At 50.0% G+C, this 23,222-nt stretch overlaps 1 protein-coding gene across 3 annotated transcripts in view; it reads right to left on the bottom strand.

Annotated features, from left to right (window-relative positions):
- Nucleotides 1–21,031, bottom strand: part of FHL2 (four and a half LIM domains 2) — a 35,755-nt gene extending 14,724 nt beyond the window's left edge. Inside the window, exons 1-2 of one of the 3 annotated variants that reach the window (XM_047853984.1) lie at nt 20,982–21,031; nt 7,908–8,087 (exon numbers count right to left, since the gene is read on the bottom strand). In XM_047853984.1, the coding sequence (XP_047709940.1) occupies nt 7,908–8,066 (159 nt within the window). In that variant the 5' untranslated portion in view covers nt 8,067–8,087; nt 20,982–21,031. Of the gene's footprint in view, nt 1–7,907; nt 8,088–12,907; nt 13,321–17,222; nt 18,628–20,981 lie in introns of those variants that run through there. The other 2 variants (XM_047853983.1, XM_047853985.1) reach the window with 2 other exon arrangements.
- Between the last annotated feature and the right edge of the window lie 2,191 nt (nt 21,032–23,222).

Here is a 23,222-nt window from a genome sequence, read left to right as displayed (position 1 = left end):
ACAGCCACGAGGACAGGGCTCTGGTGTCACTTGGTGGGAAGCAGGTTGGGAGAGAGTTCTGGAACAGGTGGCACGGGCTGAGTGTGGACGACCCACGGACAGAAGGAAGGTGGGCAAAGGGGGTCGGAGAAGGACTTCTGGGCAGAGACAGAGCATGAGCACAGCTGAGGTGTGAGTGAGAGGGGTCCTTGGCTGGAGGGACAGCCCAGGGCACCAGGCAGGAAGGTTCAAATCCAGGTCGGGACAGGAGGGTCCTTTAATGTCTGCACAGAAGTTAAGATTACCCTGAAGGCAGTGGAGGGGGCATGAGCTGTTTAAACAGGGGCGTGAAAGGCTAAGACGATGTGGGACATGTGGTGGGGGACGTACGGGGGGACAGGAAGGAGACCTCACAGAAGGCACCGCAGAGAATCAGGCCGGCTGAGGCTGTGCACGAGAGTGGGGCACACAGTCGGGAACAGATGGCAGGAGTTACTAAGAAGGCAGAATCCACGCTTTCTAGCAAAGGCTGAAAAGGAGAAATGAATCCAAGAGAAAACATCGTGTGGTCTCTGTGCTGCTCCTGACCTCACCTGAGGAATCCTAAGTAATCTCATACTTTTTTTTTTTTAAAGCTTGTATTCATTTATTTGAGAGAGACAAAGACAGCATGCGTTGGGGTAGGGCACAGAGAGGGAGAGAGAGAATCCCAAGCAGGTTCTGAGCTGTCAGCACAGAGCCCGACGTGGGGCTCGAACGCATGAAAGCGAGATCACGACCTGAGCCAAAGTCGGATGCTCAACCGACTGAGCCCCCCAGACGCTGAAAGAGTTGGGAGGTTTTAAATCATGCTATCATTGTGATAATGCTACAGAATACATGCATTTAACTTTTTTGTTGTCGTTATGGAAAACAGTGTTGGCATAAAGAATTGAAAGCAGGAACTTGTACACATGGGTACATCCAAAGCAGCATTGTCCACAGTCACCCAAAAGGTGGGAGAAACCCAAGTGTCCATCAACAGATCAACGGCTAAGAGGAATGTGGTACATGCATACGATGGAATATTATCCAGCCTCAAAAAGGAAGGAGACTTTGACACAAGCTATCACGTGGAGGAACCCTGAGGACATTACGCTCAGCGAAATAAGCCAGGCGCGAAAGGACAAGCCCTGTACGACTCCGCTGAGACGAGGTACCTAGGAGTCAAATGCGCAGAAGAGAAATTAGAGCGGCGGCTGCCAGGAGCTGGGGGAGGAGGGACGGGGAGTTAGTGTTGCACGGGGACAGAGTTTCGGTTTTGCAAGATGAAGAGTCCCAGAGGCTGGCTGCACAACAACGTGAAGCCTCGTGGCACTTACTGAACTGCATGCTTCAACAGGGCGAAGCTGGCGTATTTTATGCTAGGTGTATTTTACCACAGTTAGAGCGATCGGTTTGGACTATTCCGTAGCAGGTGGAAAAGCCTTTTCAGATGTTAGGTAGGTGCCCCCTGTGCAGGCCAGTCACTTCAGAAAGGACTGCCGTCGTGGGAAAGCTGGAAGCGTTTTCCGTGCTCCGTGAATCACCCACCGCCTGGCTGAGAAGAGAAGCCCCGGGGAGGTCTCGAGGGCAGAAGGGAGGCCATCCCAGGCCTGCTTCCCGGAAGGTGGCCCAGTGGGGCTGGGGGCTGCCCTGCCCAGGGCATCCACGGCACACACACAGCGCCTACCCAGCTCATTAGTGCAATGAAAAGGAAAGGAAACATGGGTTCAAGGAAACTTGCCTTTGGGGACCGATCTTCAAACACACTGAGGGAGGGACCTCTATGGGCGACACCGCGAGAGCAAAGCCACCAGATGTCACCACGGTCCCCAGCCCGCTTAGCGAGTACCCAGATGGGAGGAAAGAGCAGCGGAGTGGTCAACGTGCACGGACAGTCGTGGGAAAAGCTGCTTTAAATGTGCTTGGGGCTCCGAAGCACCGCAGAAGCCCAGTTTTTCTACGGTTAACCTGAAAACACACGTGCAACATGATAGCTATGCGGTGGCAGATGTTAGGCACTAGAAAGTGTTCCTCCACATTTGGGGTACCGTCCACGTGACTTTAGCAGACCTTACGCATCAGTGCAAGACTTCCTGACCTTCCAAAGCCCAGCTCCCAACCTTTCACACCTCTGCACCCTGGCCCTTGCCGCGCCTTGCCTCACAAGGCCCTGCCCCTCCTCTCCAACTGGGAGAACCCTGTTCCCTATAAAGCCCAGCTCACACGCCACCTGCTCTGAGCTGCCCCGGCCCAAGGCAAGACAGGCGCCACCCCGGCTAACATGCCTGTGTCGACATCTTCTTCAAACTCCTGCATGGAAACCCTTATCTAAGTCATTAGGCTATCGGGTTTCCCTGTAATTCTCTTTCCTGGGCTCTTGGCTTGTGTTCTCTTTGGAAGTCTGAGTTAAGCTAATAAATTCATGTCACGGCTTCCTCTTGGACTCACTTCTTAAGAAAGCCCACAATACATAGGAAGCGAGGAAAGACTTTATGACAAGAGGAAGGTAACTGAACACTGCCAACTTTGCCTTCCGAGGGCACGGTGAGGCTTCTGGCCAAGACAAATTTCACCTCTCGGTGTGGGGTAGGAGTTTAGGCACAGGAGTCCCTCTGGAGCTGAGAGCTGGGCCAGAAAATACCACCAGAAGTACAAGAGGCTATTATAAATGGGCCACAACCCTGTGCCTGGACCTGAGCTTCATGTCGTGTTCTAAATCCTTCTCTCAAAGCTTTGGTACCTGGAGGCCCTTCTCGTTTCTTGCGTCCACAGCTCCAAACGGATGGTGAGTTTTCATTCTTAGGACTGAGCTAGTCCATCTAGCTTAATTCTGCTATGTATCAAGTACACCACGTGGTCCCCAAAGGACACCGTTTAGATGCTGGAGGCACAAGGTTAAGAAGTATAGACTCACTGATTGACGTTCAAGAAGCTCAAAATGTCCTAGAAATATGCTGGTTTTAAAGTCCTCTAGAGAGAGAGAAGGACAAGGAAAGAAAGACCGGAAGAAAGAAAGAAAGAATCTTTTACACGTCCCAGGAAAAATACCATGGCTAACCTTGTGCTCACAGAAATGTCATCAATTGCAGTAATGTGTTGATAAACAATGTGAGATTAGGACCCAACACTTCCTTTCAGATTTTATATTTTTCCATCTCAGAAACATTGCCGATATGGGAAGTGCTTCTCGTGTGACGCCGAACGTGCCTTGTTGAGATGCCAGCTGAGCCAGGGGGACGACCAGGTGGCCAAGAGGGGCCCTCGTCCCCTCGGCTGACTGGAGGTGACCCTGGGCAGCAGGGGCTGGCGCCGGGACTGGTTCAGATGAAGATCTCCCAAAGCCACCGCTCCTCAAATCCACCAGATTTCATGTGGTAAGTGGGTGCTCACAACCCTTCACACTCCGCACTTTGAAAAGGCATTCTATGCTTTGAGACTGTCGGGGCATCCTGTTTCCAACTGGATGTTCCTTCCAATACTTAAGAACAAAAGTCCTGAAGAACGGATGATGGCAGAAAGGACAGCACTCGATCTACATGGCCCTATATCAGGTGTCCCAACTACGGTAACTAAATTCCCGTGACAGTCGCCAGGCCGGCAGCCCTGTCTTCAGACGTGGAAACAGAGCCCTGTAGGCGGCATAACTTACCCACGTCTCAGCAAGTCTGGCTCGAGGCCCACCCTGGTGGGGGCCGACTCACTGCCAAATGTCCTGTGCCTTTGGTGGCGTGCCTTGCAGGTGCCCCTTTGGTTTTCCAGGGCCCCGTGTTACCCACATGGCTAGCCTCATTCCCGCGTCTAGTGATCCTGCGTAGTGAGTGGATCGGCACTCACTTCCCCTTAGAGACACAGTTTTCTCTTACAGGAGGATGTCTAAACAAATAGACATATTTTCAGTGCCCATTACAAACCCTGTGAACAAACTACACGGAAACTCTAAAAAGATGATTCACTCACTAAGCACTTAAAAGTCACCTCAACAAATAAAAAATAGTGCCGGGTGGGGGAGTTGGACTGTGAGGACGTGTCTGGAACGTGTCTGGAATAGTAGCCTTTCCCATGACGGCCCAGAAAGGTGGGCAGGAGAGGCCTGCGTCCTGCTCCAGGGCAGGACAGGTGTTTCCAATGTAATCTCATGCCTCCCACACCAGCCAGGGTCAGGAGCCTTCTAAAAGTGTACCAGAGAAATCTAGATTTCACTGGAGGGGTAAGAGCCTCTGTCTCCCCCTTCAGTCCCCTGACTGCTTTCTATCAAAGGATCCCAGCGATTTTCTGTTCCTTAAGAACTTCTAGATGTTTGCTGAGAAACTTACAGTTTGGTGGGTGGACTTGGGCCTGATTATCAGTTTGATGTTTCCCACCTAATTACTTGGAAGCTTAAAGTGTGCTCTAGAAACACACCGAGCCAGGCATACGGCCCGGAGTTTGTTCGCTGCTTTGTTAAGTGCACGGTACTAGCAGCCATCTCTGAAGTCAGGGGCCCTGCCTACGTTGTCCTTCGTTTCTTGAGTTTTTGAAGCCCAGAGCATAAGTGGACCCGTCCAAGACTATCTGTAATCAGGCTAAGACATTTTTTGTTAGTAACTACAGATGTCCAAGAAAAATTTCAGGAACAGGGTCATTCAGAGGATCACGACATTTTATTTGCATTGCCTGTTCTCAACTATTCCACTGGTCGTGAAGTGAATGGTTTTTACCCTTTGCGAGCACATCTCCTCGGAGTAACTAAGCAGAAATAACAAGTACAGCTGAGTAACCATGCCGAAGTGTTTTCACACGTATGTGAGCTGACTATGGAAACCTGACGCTGTGGTCTCATCTACGTCATATACAAGTCACTCAGTACCCACAAAATGGGCCTAAGTCCCATTGGTGTGCCAATATCTGAAATCTGTACCCCCACGCATGTCCTTCAAAGGAGGTAGGCGGGGCTCATGGTGCCCCTGCTCTTTTAAGAAAAGAGAATGGTCACCAGGTCTGTCGGCTCAATTGCTCGATCAAGCCTGCCAAGATTTTTGGCTTTACTCCCTCAAATAACAGGAATGTTTTCCCTATCATTGCTTCCTCCACAAAGTCAACTACATAATTCCTTCTCAAAGTCAAGCAAACCATTCCAAATATTCAGGAGCCCCAAACGGCCAAGGCAAACTTCGGGAAAGAATCTCTTTTTCTTCCAAAATGTAGAAAAACCACATGGCTCAACTCCACGTGTAGTAAACCATGAATCTGGGTTGAAAAGTTCAGCGTGATTAACTCCTGGCTTTGCAGCAGTCTTGTTGATTTTGGCCCCGTGTGGGGGATTCTTGTTTATTTGCTCATCAAGTATGTGCCGAAGGGTAGCCAGTTGGAAGGGTCTTTCCATTCAATCGTATTGGAAAAAAATGGGAAGCGCCCTTAGTTTCTCCTTTAGCCGCCAGTCAAGGGTGACTAGTCCCAAACATCCAAAACATTTCCTCTAAACTACGGTTGTTCTTTGTCAGAAGAATGGCTGAACCTCTCACCTACTGAAGCCTCTTCCAGGTTACATTTTTACTTTTATTTATTTAAAACAAAAACTTTTTTTAACGTTTACTTATTTTTGAGACAGAGAGAGACAGAGCATGAACGGGGGAGGGTCAGAGAGAGAGAGAGGGAGACACAGAATCTGAAACAGGCTCCAGGCTCTGAGCTGTCAGCACAGAGCCCGACGTGGGGCTCGAACTCACGGACTGCGTGATCATGACCTGAGCCGAAGTCGGCCGCTCAACCGACCGAGCCACCCAGGCACCCCCCAGGTTACATTTTTATAGGAGAATCATTTTTGTCTTCTGCCTCTCAGTTCTTCCTCAGACCAGACATTTTTAGTGATGTTTCTATAATGGAGATGGAGCAAGAGAGAGAGAGTACGAAGCTTCCAAGGGTGGCGTGGAAGAAACATGTTGCAGAAAGAATAGGGAAGTAGTCAGATGGAGTTTATAAGACCATCAGCTGCTCTTTGGCGTGCTGAGGCTTCGTATCCATAGACCGCAGTAACCCCATGAAACTGGCACCTGTTTCATCGGCGATTCATAAAGGGCAAGACGGGCACAGAGGGGGCAAGTAATCAGCCCAAGCTCACACGGCTAGCGAGCCACAGAGTGAGGACGGGGACAGGGCCGTTTGATGTCTGAGCTTTGATGCTTGGCCCAGTAAATAGAGGAACAGGGACTAAGAGCCCTCTAAGAACCCACTAGGGACCGTGAGACCTACATCAGTTGACATTAGAGACAGGACGGCGTCTAGCCTTTGGGACTAGCAAGATCAGCCACTTTTCTCTGCTCGCAGCAGCCCCGCCTCCCTGCACGTTGGGAAGTTTACACAGGACTACTGCTGAGTTTGGTTTCTTTCACTCTTGGCAGGCCTTGCCTGTTCTGTAGCCAAAAGATACATGGCTGTGGCCTGGTTTCACGTGGCCCAGGCTGCCCACTGGGCCCGCTCGGGGCGAAGGCTTCGCTCCATACACAATGGAAGTTATTCCCCAACTGTTATCACCAAATACCCAGCAACAGAAAGTGATGGTGCAGCGGTCTGCTTCCTGCCTTTCCTAGGAATGATGTAATCAAGGGAAGAAATGTAAGGAACAGGGGCACCTGGGGAGGGGGGGGTCTGTTAAGCAGCCGACTCTCGATTTCGGCTCAGGTCACGATCTCGAGGTTCGTGGTTTCGAGCCCCGCGTCAAGCCCCGCACTGGGCTCCGTGCTGATGGTGCGCAGCCTGCTTGGGATTCTCTCTCCCCCTCTCTTTCTGTCCCTCCCCCACTCGTGCTCACGTGCTCTCTCTTTCTCAAAATAAAGAAATAAAAACTTAAAACAAAAGAAACATATGAAACACGGACTGTGTTAGAACCGTCCAGCTGCAGATACTGCCTAACCTAATGAGGCAGCAGCTACGTATCGATATTCATGACTACAGAGGAGAGTGCCAAATTCCCTAAAGTGTATAAGGGAAGAGAGCAGAATAGAGACACCAAAATGCCATGAATTGCTTTGAAGTCCACGAAGCTGGGAATTCCTTTGGAGCTGCCCCAAGGGACCCCATTTTGTACCAATTCTGTGACTCTCAGGATGACAGTCACTTAAAGTCTTGTCAAGTGCGTTTTGGCCACCGTTTAGCAGGTGAAGATATCAGAGGTCTTAGAGACACGGGTGGACCTCCAGGGGCGTTTCTGGGTGGTCCAGGTTGGACTAAAGATATGCTGAGAAGCACGGGCTAGGGTTCTGGACACTCAATCCCACGCAATCAGCACAAATGACCGGTAACCTCTGTTGAACCTGCTTTCCCATCCACAGTGGGAAAGCTGGTAATTCCTTAGGCGTGAGCTTTTTCCCTGGAGAAAGAAGTGGTACAAATCCTGCTCTTCTCCCACTAGGAAGAAAAGAGCCCCTAATGGTCCAATGAATGTAGTGCTTTATGTGCCCATTTATCTGGGAATCAGCTCCAATTCACTCATGTGCACATGCATTCATCAAATATTTACTGAGCAGCACCGACTGCTTCTGAGTCAGCACGGGACAAACATGAGTAAGAGAGCGCTGCCTTCCAGACAGTGACAGTGCTGGGAGGTGGGGGGAGGGGGGTGGTTAGATCAGGACACCACCAGCCAGAATGCAAGAGGTGTGCTCAGGAGCCTCAGCATAAATGTCCCGGAAATGCACCAACCAGTGCTATGGAATTAGGAGTGGGCACAGACCAGCCAGAGGGAGGAGGCTCGGAGAGGCTTCTTGGGGCGGACAAGCCCATCAGAGGGGGCTCAAGAGACGGAATTTCAATCGGCCCCATGGGTCCGGGCTCCAGCACAAACCACACAGAGAGGCCCGTGGTTTCGGGGGAGCACAGAGGGATCCAGGAGTGCTCGGCGCTGCCCGGGGCAGGGGGAGCAGGGGTACCTTGCAGTCACAGCCGATGGGCTTCCCACACTCCTCGCAAGTGCTGGCATAGAGAGCCTCAAAGCACCCAATGCAGTAGGGGCTCTCCTCCCTCAGGATGTACTTCTTGCCAAAGAGAGATTCTTCACAGTGGTGGCAGTCGAAGCGCTCTGTCATCATGACGCCCGGCTTTTCAACGACCTATCAGAAAGAGAAAATACAGGTTCCTGTGAGCACACTCCCGATGCCTTCCTGCTGTCATCTTTAGCCAAGGGATGGGATGCCCTCTGGGCAAAGAACTAGAACTCACCCTTTCAAAGGTTGGAATTTTCAGTAATACTTAAAAAAAAAAAATTAGTTTGGGGGCCGTTTTGTTGCTTGAACGCATTTCACTGCCTTAAACGTCCCCTCTCTCGTTGACTGTGTCACAAAAAGCTTTGTCAATTTTGGACACAGAGCTCGCATCCGGGCAGGGCTGGGTCTATGCTTCAAACGTGTGACGCAGCCTCACATCTTCCCTTTCTCCCTGCCCCCAAAATAGAAAGGCCGAGATAGAAACAATATGTTCATTTCTATAAAAAGATTTTCCATGAGCTCCCCTTTATCATGCATAAATTTGAAGAGTAAGAAACCAGTGCCCAGAGGGAGGGGCCTCAGGAGTTGGTAAACCTGAGAGGCCAAAGGGGCATTACCCTTGACCTTGAAAAGACATTGGGAAGCAAAACCTGCCTTTGCACTAGAGAAACTGCCATACGTCCCTGGGGACGAGTCACTTCTTCCCTATGAAAAGATGACCCTTCCGAGGCCCAGGTAATCCAGACAGCAGGATAAAGGGGAAGGCCGGCTTCCAAGAACAGAGATTATCACACAGTGGGAAATGCAGTGACTGCGGTCAATGGCTTTCCAGGCAACACCTCGCGCCTTTCGGAGAGGAACAAGAATGCATCTCTGTGCCAGTCACTCTGCATTTTTTCCAGGGTGAGCATAGAGTGTGCACAGGCAGAAGGGGACGAGGAGGGGAGGAGGACGGCAGGACGAGCTTCTCAGCTCACCTCATGTGCTGTTCCCCTACAAACATGTTAGAGCTGCCCCCCAAAACAAGTCACTATGGGTGTACTTGGGACGAGACGTGCCTCTGGGGCGTTAACAACACAGACTCGGTCTTCTTCAGTATTTTCTCAAGCGGCAATATGTAATTTGCTCAGTGTGCACAGTTTTACAAATTGTTAAGCAGGGAGACTGACGACTGTAACTCTGAGCCATGTTTCGCGAACTCTAATTACACTGGGATCGATGTCCAGGGCTTTCAAACCATCTTAAGAGTGAAATTCGGGAATAATAGCCTGTGGTGCAAAAAAAAAAAAATATATCGCTGCCTGGTTTATGATCACGGCAAATTTGATAGCGTTTATTAATTTTGTGCTCTTGTATGTCCAAGGTCCTGACAACAATAAGCAAAGAACTAAGCCTCCTTCAAGCACCCGTACTTGGTTATTTCTGTGTTTATAGAGCAATGTTTTTCCAAGAGCGTTAAACGCGCAGCTGGACACCTGTGGCAGGATTCAGCCTTCTAAACGGCTCTTCCCGGAGTTAAAGAAAACATTGTCTGGATAGTCTTGTGATAACATTACAGTACGAAGCTCTTGTGCACTTGAATTATTCTTCTGAACCCCAATGTATAAATATCCTTTGTGCTCAGGCCATCTCGGGTTGCGGCAGCTATGTTGGCTGAAGATTCAATGCTTTCCTGTAATTCCTTAGCTACTGGCTCTTGAAAGTGGCAATTGTTTATATATATCATCATGATTGGGAGCTGTGTGTCCAACATGTATATTTTTCCAATAAACATCGCCGTGTACTTGCGGAACCAGAGGCGGCCTGCCTATTCTTCTCACAAAAATGTAAGAGTAAGGATGTGAGGGCTTGAAATAAGAATAATGAAAGGAGACAGAACGATAAACTGTACAATTTTGAAAGGTGGAAACACATCTTGAGAGGATCTACGACAACGGCCTCATTTTACGGACGGAGGAAACCAGGGCCCAGGAATGTTAATGAGAAAAGAGGGTTCACATGAGCGTTCCCCAAAAGTTAGAAAGTTAGAGAAAAGCCATCCAAGTTAGGAAACAACAAACTCCCAGTCTAAATCAAAAAGTGGTTCCACGTGGGTTCGGACAAAGCACAGATGGTGTGAGGGAAAGGATGCAGACGGCACCAGCCGCTTCTCCAGAGACCTTTCCAATGTTGTCGAGCCGGTGAAGGAAGGGGGTGAATTTCCTTCAAGGGAATGATCATGGTGCTGTTCAGGTACCTGCCACGTGTGCTCTCTACCTCCTCCAGTTCCACGGGCCTGGGACAGAAATCATCTATGGGAGGAAACTCTAAGAACTGGTAGGGCTCCCCATCTGCTCGAGGTGTGACGGAGGCTCTCCAGAGACAGGTGTCATTGGCACTGACACCTACTCCCGGCAGGACTAGAGTAGTAGTGACCACCTGCTCAGAGGGTCCAAGTGGGATTCTCACGATGGTGGATCTCTCTCCCACCTTGTTCCTTATCTTCCCTCAGAAGTCACTGCAATTTTAAGGATCGGGAGAGCACTTCTGTCAAACCAATGGGTTTAGGTGTAAAACGAGCACCCATCACTGTTGAGGAGCAGAGAAAGGTACCCTTGATCTGAGATGGTCCTCTTGAGGGTTCCCAGAGAATTATGTGAAGCACAGACCCTGAGAGTCAAAGTAAGTTGCTCATAAGCTAATGAGAAAACAGAGAGCTTCCCTGCTTTTTTTATTTTATTATTATCTTTTTAAATTTTGAATACGGAAAGAGGGAGAAAGCAAGTGGGGGAGAGGGGCAGAGAGAGAGAGAGAGAGAGAGAATCTCAAGCAAGCTTCACATTCAGTGCAGAGCCTGACATGGGGCTTGATCCCATGACCTTGGGATCATGACGAAATCAAGAGTCAGACGCTCAACCAACTGAGCCACCCAGGCGCCCCCAAAGAGCTTCTCTTCTATCAGGGTATTTAATACCGATTTTCCCTTAATTAACTGCTACCAAATAGAATATTCTTTTTCCTTTCCTTGCCTTTCCTCTCCTCTCCTTTCCATCCTTCCTTTCTATGGCGTGGACGAGTGGGAGAGGGGCAGAGAGCGAGGGAGAGAGAATCCCATGCAGACTCCGTGCTGTCAGAGCAGAGCCTGATTCGGGGCTCAAACTGACAAACGGTGAAATCATGCATGACCTGAGCCGGTATCAAGAATCAGATGCTCGGGGCGCCTGGGTGGTACAGTCGGTTAAGCGTCCGACTTCAGCCAGGTCACGATCTTGCGGTCCGGGAGTTCGAGCCCCGCGTCAGGCTCTGGGCTGATGGCTCAGAGCCTGGAGCCTGTTTCTGATTCTGTGTGTCCCTCTCTCTCTGCCCCTCCCCCGTTCATGCTCTGTCTCTCTCTGTCCCAAAAATAAATAAACGTTGAAAAAAAAAAAATTAAAAAAAAAAAAAGAATCAGATGCTCAACTGACTGAGCCACTCAGGCGCCCTGTACAACATTCTTTTTTAAAAAGTGTGTATTTAAAGTTACACTATCGGGGCGCCTGGGTGGCGCAGTCGGTTAAGCGTCCGACTTCAGCCAGGTCACGATCTCGCGGTCTGTGAGTTCGAGCCCCGAGTCGGGTTCCAGGCTGATGGCTCAGAGCCTGGAGCCTGTTTCCAATTCTGTGTCTCCCTCTCTCTCTGCCCCTCGCCCGTTCATGCTCTGTCTCTCTCTGTCCCCAAAAAAATAAATAAACGTTGAAAAAAAAATTTTTTTTTAAAAATTAAATAAATAAATAAATAAATAAATAAAGTTACACTATCAATCTTAAGCTTCTTTTTAATGAAAAAAAAAAAAAACCATATATCTCTCGTCCTGCATTAGAAGGTTCCCGTAACTTTGTATTTTTAAATCTATAGAACACCTGATTATTCATTCCAGAGGCGTCAGTGGAGCTGGAACTGTGTGTCAGAGGTTGTGGAAAGTGCTGGAGATACAAAGATGAATACGATACAGGCCCTCCCTGAAAGAACGCGTAGTCTAGTGTGGAAAACAGATACACAGGTGATCCCTGAAAAACGCGGGGGTTGGGGCACCAACCCCTGAGCAGCAAAAATCCACACGTAACTTTTGATGTCCCCCCAAACCTAACTACTAATAGCCCACTGTTCACTAGAAGCCGTGCCAATAACACAAACAGTTGCTTCACACGTATTTTGTATGTTATATGTGTTAAATACCGTGTTCCTACAATGAAATAGGCTAGAGGAAAGAAAACGTCACTTAGAAAATCGTAAGGAAAAGCAAATACATTTACTGTAATGTACTGCGTTTACTGGGACAAAAAAAATCGGTGTACAAGTGGACCCGTGCAGTTCAAACCCCTATTGTTTAACAGTCAACTGTGCATCAGACGATAAAGCTCCATGCTAGGGGCAGTGATGGAGAGACACAATGAGGGTCCTCTGGGAGGGCAGGAGAGGCTTCCCAGACATGTCTCTCTCCTTGTGCTGGAGAACGATAAGCCAGATGATGACTGCAGGCCAGAGGGCAGAGGGCAGAGGGGTGATAAGGAGCAGGGTAGGGTATTTGTAGAGGAAGCTGTAAAGGTAGTCAAAGTTCAAAGACAGGAGGGCCTCTACTCTTGACCGTGAACTTGGCTTTGCCCTGTAGGCAATGGGTAATAGGAGGCCCAGCTGAGAGTTCACCGCGTAAAGGCCCGACTTTGCCAAGGGGGTGAGGAAGACAAAACTGAGGGGCAGTGACTCCTTAGAAAGTTTCCAGGGTGTCGGGGTCTCCTTCCGAGTCATTTCTTTAAATAAAAATAGGACACCCCGGCTCTGTAAGGATTTTTTTTTCCCCCAACCTCCTCGTGTACCATGGCTTCCCCCCTCTGAACCTGCGCGTCCCCCTGACGGGTTTGACTGGGTTCCCGGCCATTACCTGGGACACAGAAGTGCTGAAAGGTGAGCGGCAGGGTGCAAGGACGTACCTGAACACAGGGCGTGGCTGCTGACTTGCTGTTACATTGAACCTGGAGTTCTCATCCCTTCCCAGGGGGAAGCCGTTCTCTGAGGTCATTCCCGCTCCAGCTCAGAAGGAGCCGGGCATTTGAAAAAGCTGGCTGGCAGGGTACAGGCGTGGCTCCAGGCCCAGCTAACTGCACTGGGTGAGGCGAGCCCCGGGCACCGGGTTCTCAGTGTCTCCCCCGAGGGCCAGCTTTCGGGCAGGTATAAAATGAAAGGCTCCGAGTGCACTGGAGCCGTGATGCACAGTCCATAGGCTTAGGGGGTCCTGGGGTTTGGTCGGTTAAGCGTCTGACTCGATTTTGGCCCAGGTCATGATCTCACAGTTCGTGAGTTCGAGCTCCACATCGGGCTCCTCAATGACGGCGTGAGGCCTGCTTGGGATTTTCTCTCTCCCTCTCTCTCTGCCCCTCCCCCGCTTGCGCTCATGATCTCTCTCTCTCTCTCTCTCTCTCTCAAAATAAGTAAATGAACTTAAAGAAAAGTCCACAGGCTTATATAGGTAGGTTATTTTTATCTTTGCAGATTTATTTAATTAAAAAAAATTTTTTTTAATGTTTATTTTTGACAGAGAGAGAGAGACAGGGCATGAGTGGGGGAGGGGCAGAGAGAGAGGGAGACACAGAATCTGAAACAGGCTCCAGGCTCTGAGTCATCAGCCCTGAGCCTGACGCGGGGCTCGAACTCACGGACCGCAAGATCGTGACCTGGCTGAAGTCGGACACTTAACCGACTGAGCCACCCAGGTGCCCCTATCTTTGCAGATTTAAAAACCATGAAGCAAAGTTTGAGAGCGGGGGGTGTCAGAGCTGGGAACACAGAAGAGAAACACAGAAAAAGGGAGAAAGAACAGACGATAAACAAGGTAGAAAGGACACAAGGACATTAAAAGCAAGAAGTTCATGCCTTTTTTTTTTTTTTTTTTTTTTTACCAGAGAAATGTCTTGGGAATAGAGGGAGGTGGCTGGCAGGCTGGCCAGGTGCCTGGCCTGGCCTTCCCAGAGGGAGGCTGGGTGGGCCACAGAAGCTTGCCTAAAAAAGCCGGGTTTGTAAAAGAGGTTGCCCTTAGGCATTGTCTTCTAAATTCCATTGATTCAGCTACCAACTCCGAACTGACTGCTGAGGTGCCATTTTCCTCTTCCCCTGGAGACCCAAGTATTTCTCTGCATTAGCCCTGGTTTGCAAGACTTCTCTAACAGTCATTCCTAAAAAATGAAATATCTGCAATATTCCCCAATCCTTCTCACAACACTGAGCAGCAGTGCCCATAAGTCAGTCCCTGCTGAAACCGTGTCCATCTTTAAATGACCCAGGCTGGAAAATTCCATTGCTTGTCAACAAACAGAACTTTTTGCAGAGAATTCAGAACAGAAAATCAGTCTGTTGCATGTGGGCTCTGCCTGCTTAACATTCTCTCTCCCTCTGTCCCCATCCCCACTTGCTCGCTCTCTCTCTAAAATTAAAAAAAAATTTTTTTTTAATACAATGCTTTCACGACACTACGTGACATTGTGATCACCTGTGTCCCTCACCAAACGGTAAGTGCTGTGAAGGCAGGCATACTGCTGTGGCCTCGCCAGCAGGTGACAAACACAGGGTCAGGTGCTTCTAAAGACTTGTGGAATGACTGAAGAAATGGATGGAGAGTACAAATACATGGGCCAAAATCGACAGTGAAAACGAGGAACGTGTTATGTGAACGATCCGCGTTGCATACCAAACCCAAAATGTAATGCGGTTTGGCATCTGATGCCGTGAAAATTTCCTAACGTCACTGACCCTGAGCTTCATTCCTCCTCCTCTGTCTCTGGCCTCTTTCCCCCTTCCAGATAAACTGCTGCTTCCACAGCAGGCAGAATTTTTCCTACTGGGTTTGGATTCTACATCCATGTGTACACACAGCTGCACAGCCCGGGAGAGGCCTGGTGGGGTCAAGAAGCAAAAACCAGCCAGCTTGGACGCTTCCAAGCATCTCTGCAAAGAACGTGCTAGACACCCTGCCACAGGTTCCAGATATCAGGGAAAGGTGCTGGATGTTCTGCACAGACACATATACACATCCAAGAGCCTCGTCCAAGGGCACAGGCTCTCATACCTGGAACTGCAGCCAGAGAACATTCTGCACCAGTTTGCTTTCCTATGGACAGCAGTATGGACACACAGGGCACCTGGGTGTCTCAGTCAGTTGAGTGTCCAACTCTTGATTTCAGCTCAGGTCAGGATCTCACAGTTCCTGGGTTCAAGCCCTGCATCAGGCTCTGTGCTGACAGCACGGAGCCTGCTTGGGATTCTCTCTCTGCTCCTCCCCCTGCTCACGTGCTCTCTCAAAATACATTAAAAAAAAAGTAGTATCGACACACAGACATGGCTCACTTCTAACACTGTTTATAAAACGCGTCTAGCTGAACTGTTTCTTTTTTTTTTAATTTTTTTTTTTTCAACGTTTTATTTATTTTTGGGACAGAGAGAGACAGAGCATGAACGGGGGAGGGGCAGAGAGAGAGGGAGACACAGAATCGGAAACAGGCTCCAGGCTCTGAGCCATCAGCCCAGAGCCCGACGCGGGGCTCGAACTCACGGACCGCGAGATCGTGACCTGGCTGAAGTCGGACGCTTAACCGACTGCGCCACCCAGGCGCCCCAGAACTGTTTCTTTTCAATCAAAATTCTGGTGGACGAGAGCAAGGTGCAAGTTCAAAGAGTTTGCTATTAGAAAGAATATAATTATGTATTTAGAATCAATGTGAAATCGATTTTTAGATGGTTGGTAAGGTGTAAGATTGACAAGGTCTACCACTATGTGATATACGTACGGATTAATTTAATGAGCCTTTATCAAGTATGTGGGCCGGGCTCAGGGATGTTTTATAATTTGGTTATAGAAACTAGCAGCTTTCAAAAACTTAAAATCTTGATTCGTCTCTGATGGTTTTACGAAAGGTTTTGTGTGAGAGACAATGCTTGACTCAGGTAAACCACGGTCTTCCAGGTTACCTCTGGAATACTGAATAATAGAACGAAACGGGAAAATGACAAATGCCCAGTGTTTGACCTTAAGTCCATGATACAAGAACGGTAATACTGCTTTGATGTCCTACGGACTTTTAAATCCACTCGATAAGAATGTATTAAGTAACCACTATTCTCCACGTACTGTTTTAGGCACTTGGGAGACTGCGATAGAACATACGATCTCTTAAAGAGTTCCAGAATAGATGTAGCTCCAAAGCATTCAAATCACCTTCAGGATACTAGCCTGTAATTTAATCTCAAAACACATCAGTTCAGTCAACGGGAGACAAGCATAATTATGGCAGGCTGCCTCAGGCTCATAAATCACCCCAGGGTGGGGCTCCGGGGGAGGCCCCACCTTATAGTTCTACCCCCACCTTCCTGGGAACATGGAAACACATTATTTATGCTTTGTTCCCACAGGAACAAAATGAGATCCGCTCACTCTCTCTCATCAGTCTGCCCCAGTCTCCAAAAGGCAGCTCATTGTGTACTTTCTGCCTGCCCGGCCTTCCCTCTGCTATGAGCCCCTACCAGCCTCTTTCTGTAGCGAACCCCACCGCCCATGACGCCCATGGCCTTTTCCTTCTCCCAGTCCTTTTCCTTCATGGTGTTTCTTCAGCACACTGCGTGGGGATCCTGTCAGGACAGGCTGGCACAGCTCCTACGACTTTGTCCACAGGCTGGCCAATTCTCATTGTTCCAAAAGCTGTATCAACGAACCCAGATGGACCCATTTTCTTTTTGACTAGAAACCTAAATATTTCCAGACGTCAGGGATGCCCTGTGATTATTCGTTTTATTTACCCACAAAAAACAGGGAAGCCACCTCTCTTACTGTCACAGGCATCACTTGCCTCACTTAGTACCATCAGCCTAAACATCCTTAAGTCACAGACTAACTCGAAGTAAACTTAGGGATTATAAAGGCCAAGGACGAGCGTGATGACACATGACGTCCAAGTTCAGACGAGGTGTGAGAATCACCCATGAGAACCATGATACGTCAGACGCTGCCCAGACGTGTCATTAGATCTCTAGGAGGGGATCACATTTTATAGCAAAAAGAAAATCAATACCACCGGTAGCAAAGTAGCCATGGAATCTTAAAAAAAAACAAGACTGATTGCTGGTGGGAGAATTTTTAAGCAAAATGACTGGAGAACTGCATTCGATTCTCTAGAGAAACAGAACTCATAGGATACAAATACATATACACATACATATATTTATATATATACAGAGATTTGTTACAAAGAATTGACTCACACTATTATGGAAGTCCCAAGATCTGTGGAAGGCCGGAGAGCCAGAAGGGCCAATGATGTCAGTTACAATTCAAAAGTCAGCAGGCCCAAGACCCAGGAAGAGTTGAGTTTCAGTTCAAGCCCAAAGGCTGGAAAGGACCAATATCCCAGGTCTGCAGTCAGGCAGGGAAAGTGCCCTCTTAGGTAGTCTCCTTTTCAGTCTGAGTCTGAAGGCTGTAAAAGATTGATATCCCAGTCCAACAGTCAGGCAAGAGGAATTCCCACTTGCTCAACCTTCATGGTCAGGTCTTCAACTGATTGGACGAGGCCCACCCATATTGGGAGGGGCAATCAGCTTCACTCAGTCTACAGACTCCAACGTGAATCTCATCCAGAAACACCCTCACAGATACACCCAGGAAGTGTCTGAACACTTGTCTGGACATCCTGTGGCCGGCCCAGTCAAGTTGACATAAAATTAACCATCACAGGGGCCAAAGTTGAAATCCACAATTCAGGATAACAGAGGTGCCTGGTAACCTGCCCCAAAGTCACAGTGCCAGCTTGATCTCCTGGAAGACCAGGCTCTCGGTCACTAGAGAAGAGCCCGGAAAATTTTGTGTCAAGGTGGTCATCTTCAGGCAGTGGGCTCTCGGTATAATCCCACATGATAAATGGGCTTTGATAAAATTCTCATAATAAAACTACACAGGAAGTATCCCGTATCTGTTTTTGTTCACTCAAGTTCAAGGAACTTTGTATCTTAGGGCCTCTGAGCCAGAGAGCAGCTTATCTACTCCAGCCCCCTTGTTGACAAATGAAACAATCCCAGCCCCAGAGGCTGGGTAACCCACCCTTGATGCAGGACAGAAATAGAACCCAGGCCTCCTACTGCCCAGCCAAACTGCTTTTCAATATTCGACAGGGCTTTTTTTGTGTGCAAACCAGATTTCCTGCAGTACCGGAAGTAATTTACAAGCACTCATGGGTCAAAGTATGCAGCATAAGGCCTCACTGAAATATACAGGTATGCTCCCTAACTCAGCCTCTCCAATTAAGCTGCCTGGGGTCAGATCAAAGGACCACCATTTACTGTCTGGGAAACCTTGAGCCAAAGTTATTCTGATCTCTCTGTGCTTTACTTTATCTGCAAAGACAAAGATGATGTCAATATATACAGTGCTTATGACATGCAGCCTTGATAACAACCCTTCAAGCAAGCCACTATCACCTCCCTGTTTCCCAGTTGAGGAAACTGAGGTACCAAGAGATAAGGTGACTTAGCTAAGGTTGTACAGCTAGACTCCGAGGAATGTGATGTCAGGGAGCCTTGTTCCAATCGTGCATGTCCACCAGCCTATCACACCTGCCTTACAGCATATTTGTGAGGACTGAATGAGACTGAATGTCAGTGCCTAGAACAGTGCCTGATCTATAATAAACCACTTTAGCCCCTTCCCCCTTTTTAAGTAGGCTTCATGCACAGCACAGAGCCCAACGCGGGGCTTGAACTCACGACCCCAAGATCAAGACCTGAGCTGAGATCAAGAGTCAATGCTTAACTGACTGAGCCACCCAGGCACCCTGATTTAGCCCTTGTCAATGTGCTGCTGTGCAGAAGCATGTTAAAACATGGCACCATAATAAACACTGTAGAAACCCAATTCTATATTCAGTTGGCCCTTGAAAAACACAAGTTTGAACTGTGCGGGTCCACTTACATGCAGCTTTTTTTCCCCATAAATAAAGCACTGTGCATGTATTTTCTCATGATTTTCTGAATAACATTTTCTTTTCTCTAGCTTACCTTATTGTAACAATACAGCAGTCAATACGTACAGTATATAAAATATGTTAACTCTTTACGTTATCAGTAAGGCTTCGAGGCAACAGTAGGCTATCCGTAATTACACTTCTGGGGAGTCAAAACTTATACGTGGATTTTCAACTGCATGGGGGGGTCAGCACCCCTAACCCCCACATTGTTTGGGGGTCAAATGAATTAACTGATAACCCTTAAAAATTCAGAGTGAGCGAATTCAGAGGAAAACACTGTGAAACAAATTTACATAAATGTACCTTGGTTTTATGGAAGTTGAATTGTCAGACTAGAAATCCCTGTACTTCTAAGACTTGCTTCAGATGTTCCGGATATCAGAACTTCCCCCCTCTAACATATTATTGCAAAACACAGGTAAGCAAAGCTAGTGCAAGAGGTAGCTGGCCTCGTTTTGAACACAGTTCTCCTGATTCTAAGCCCAAACTGTGATTTATTACCTCCCAAAGTAAGTGCAAGGGAGCACAGCCCCCTAAGTGCACATCATGGAAGGCAGCTGAATACATTTCATTTAATCTGGGTTAGACCAGTTAACAATGGAAGCCCAAACTGGGGTCTCAAGATAAGATAGGATTCATTGTTGATTACCTAAGAGACAACATTTAACCCGAAATTTCAGGTGTGCTAAAATATCATACAAGTGGAACTTAAGATCAGAGTGTTTCTCGTTTTTTGTTTTTGTTTTTTAATTTTTTTTCAACGTTTATTTTTTTTGGGACAGAGAGAGACAGAGCATGAACGGGGGAGGGGCAGAGAGAGAGGGAGACACAGAATCGGAAACAGGCTCCAGGCTCTGAGCCATCAGCCCAGAGCCTGAGGCGGGGCTCGAACTCCCGGACCGCGAGATCGTGACCTGGCTGAAGTCGGACGCTTAACCGACTGCGCCACCCAGGCGCCCCGAGTGTTTCTCGTTTAAAATAGGCCCATATTTTAAAATCTGGTAGTTCAGTCTTTTAAGTTCTGCCCAAGTCGGTGCCTGAGGTCCCATCGCAAGCTGCACATCTTTGGACCTAAGGGAAATGCCTCGGACACCCTCACTGGTGGATGGCAACCAGCTTGCTGGCCCCGACAACTCGCTCACACTCGCTCACACTCCAGAGTCCTGGCCTCCGGGAAGGGCGGGGATGGTCACCTCCCCGCGCTCGGACCCGCGGCCAGCCCTCACCCAGGGCCCGCCGGGAGTTGGCTGTACCCTCGCTCCCACCCGGCGACCCGCCTGGCCGGGACTCAGACCAATGTTTTCCCTCCCAGGATCCGGCGATGGGTCTCCCCCCACCCCCTAGGATCCAGCGTTGCCCCCTCCCCCCCACTACAGCGCCCCAGCCGTCCCTAACACAGTTCAGCTCCCCTCTCCCCTCTCCCCTCTCCCAGGTGTCCCCACAGTTCTACTCCCCTCAGGCCGGCCTTTCTCGGGGTCTACCCCGCGGCTTCACTTCCCTTTCCCCGGGAGTCCCCACGGTTCAGCTTCCCTTTACCCGGGTCTCCCCCAAGCCTTGGCTCCCTTCTCCCTGAGCGTCCCCAAGGCTCAGCTCCCTTCTCCTGGGTCTCCCTCCAGGCTCGGTTCCCCTCTCCCAGGTGTCCGCACGCTTCTGCTCCGCTCAGCCGACGTCATCCCTCAGCTGTGCTCCCCTCTCCCAGGGGTCCTCACGGTTCCGCTCCCCCTCCCCCGCCTGGGTCTCCCCCGCCTGGATCGCCCCCGCAGACGCCCCCCTCTCCCCGGATCTCTCCAAGGTTCGGCTTCCCTCTCCAAGGGTCTCCCCCGCGTCCGGTCTCCAGGTCGCCCCCAGGGCCGGGGTCCCCTCCCCAGGTGTCCGCACGCTTCCGCTCCCCTCTCCCGGGTCTCCCCCGCGTCTCGGCTCCAGTCTCCCCGGCCCTCACGCGGCCTGGCCGCCTGGTCCCCAAGCTGTGGGCTCCCCGCGGAGGGCGCGGACGGAAGGCACTCACGGCGCGGCGCGGCGCGGGCGGGCTCCGGGGACCCGGCGGGCGTGCGTCCCGGGGCGGCGGCGGCGCGGGCGTGCGGCGGGGCGGCTGGCCGGGTGGAGCGCGGCGGCTCCCGCCCGAGAGAACCCCCGCCGTGTCATTTGACCATATAAGGAGACGCACGCCTCCGAGGCGCCGGCGGCGCGGGCTCGGCGCTGGGGCAGCCGCGCGGGGGTGCGGCGGCCGGGGCGCGCCCGCGGACCCCGACTCTTTGTTTGCTTTGGGCTACGCTCCCCCCCTCCCCGGGTCTCTGGCGCACGGGGGCTACAAGAGCTTCGGCCCCGGCGTCGGCTCACAGGGCCGAGTTTGGGGCCAGAGCCGCGCGCGGGCCGCCGCTGCCGCCCCCCGGGGCCCGGCCGGGGCGCAGCGGCAGGGGTCTCCCCACGCCCGGGTCCCGGGAACGCCAGGCCCGCGGAAGCCTGAGGGGGGTGGGGGGTGGGCCGGGCTGCTGAAGCGGGGGCCGCCGATCAGCTCGTGCGGCGGCAGTAGGACAGCGCCTGGGGTGTACTTGCGCCCTGGGCCTTTTCCTCCTGACCCCGCAGACCCCCCTCGGTCACGACCTGCGCCTAGCAGATGGCCCGAGGGAATGGATAATGCCAGGTTCTTTGTTCCACGGGGCTGGGGCCCGGGGAAGGGCCAGCCTCCGCCCCCCCCGCCCCCCCCTACTCCTGGGGCCCGAGGGCTGTTTGGACTTTCTGTCCTTCCCTTGAGGGCGAGAAAACAAAGGTGAGGGGGAGAAAGTGCCTCCCACACTGAAAGCCCAGCCCTTGTGCCTGAAGCCCACACTTAGTAGGGACAGATGGCACCGCTCAACCTGCAGGACAGAGGGCACAGGCTGCGTCCCACGCCTGGGGAAGGGGGGCATCGAGACAGAAATGTTGGCTCTTGAGTGGGTGGCCAGCCTCCGCCCGCAGACACGCGGGAAGATGAGCTGATGGGGCCGCCGCAAAGGCAGAGCAGAAAGACGGTGGGCAGGCATGCTATATTTAACAAACTGTGCTCCTCAAAGGAGGAAGAACGATTTGATTGTTCTCTCTTTGTGGATGCTCAGGGTCTGCTGGTATTTTAGACTCCCAGTGGGTCTCCATCATGGAATCACAGAACTTGAGAGTCCCAGCCGCTATCACTCTACCTGAGATCTCCTTTGATTCTCACCCCCTTAAGATAAGGATTAATATTCCAGTTTTATGGTGAGGAAATCTCAGCTCAGAGAGATTTGTTCAAGGCCTTCTGAGAATAATTACGCCGGCTGAGACTTGACCTGGAGTCTTTCCATAGGCAAAGCCACGCAGGTAGCTTGCGGGAAGAGAAAGTCACTCCAGTGCCCCCACCCCCCCAACCCGGAGGGCTGAGACTTGCGACGGCTGTGAGCCCACCCAGCCTTCCTTCCCCCATTCCTCCCGGACTCTACAGGTTCTCAACAAGAACGGGAGCTTGGGCTCCAGACCTGCATTCCCACTGATGGAGGAGGACAGTATCTTCAGCAAAGTGTGTATAGACAGTTATCTAGATTTGTTGTCTGTATAGTTGCAAATTACAAAATGATCTCGGGGGGGTGGGGGTGCGTGGGGGAGGGATCAAAAGATTTAACTAGCTGCAATGAACAGCGTGGACTTGAATGGATTCTGAAACACAGAAAAAACTATTTCAAAAATCAATTTTCATGAGACACTTTGGGGTAGTGTGGCCCTAACAAGATAGTTGATGATGTTGATACATTAGTATTAATTTATTTTAGGTGTGATGATGAAGTAATACACATATTTTAAAAGCCCCTGGTTTTCAGAAATAGTGCCAAAATATCTACCAATGAAATAACATTATGTCTGAAATTGTTTCAAACTACATTGAGGTGGGGGGTGGGGCCAGTATATGAAATAGTATCAGCCATGGATTACCGGTAACTTGAAGCTGGGTGATGGGGTGTGGGGTTCATTATACTAGTCTCTTTCCTTTGGTAATACTTGAAAAATTATGTAATGGAACATTTTTTTTAAATTACAGATGCACATACCATTTGGTTTTGACCCAGGATTTTCCCTTACAGGAAATTATCTTACAGATAGACTTGCTCATGTGTAAACTGATACATATACAAGAGTAGTCCTTGTGAAATTCTTCGTATCAGCAAAATATTGGACCATGCTATATGTTCATCAACAGGGATATGGCAAATATTTTAGAGTTATTTCTATTCATAGCTCT

The sequence above is a fragment of the Prionailurus viverrinus genome, chromosome A3 (assembly GCF_022837055.1).
Source record: "Prionailurus viverrinus isolate Anna chromosome A3, UM_Priviv_1.0, whole genome shotgun sequence".
In the NCBI taxonomy this organism is placed as follows: domain Eukaryota; kingdom Metazoa; phylum Chordata; class Mammalia; order Carnivora; family Felidae; genus Prionailurus; species Prionailurus viverrinus.
The sequence above is the reverse complement of the archived record's forward strand: the minus strand, read 5'-3'. Positions and strand labels throughout refer to the sequence as shown.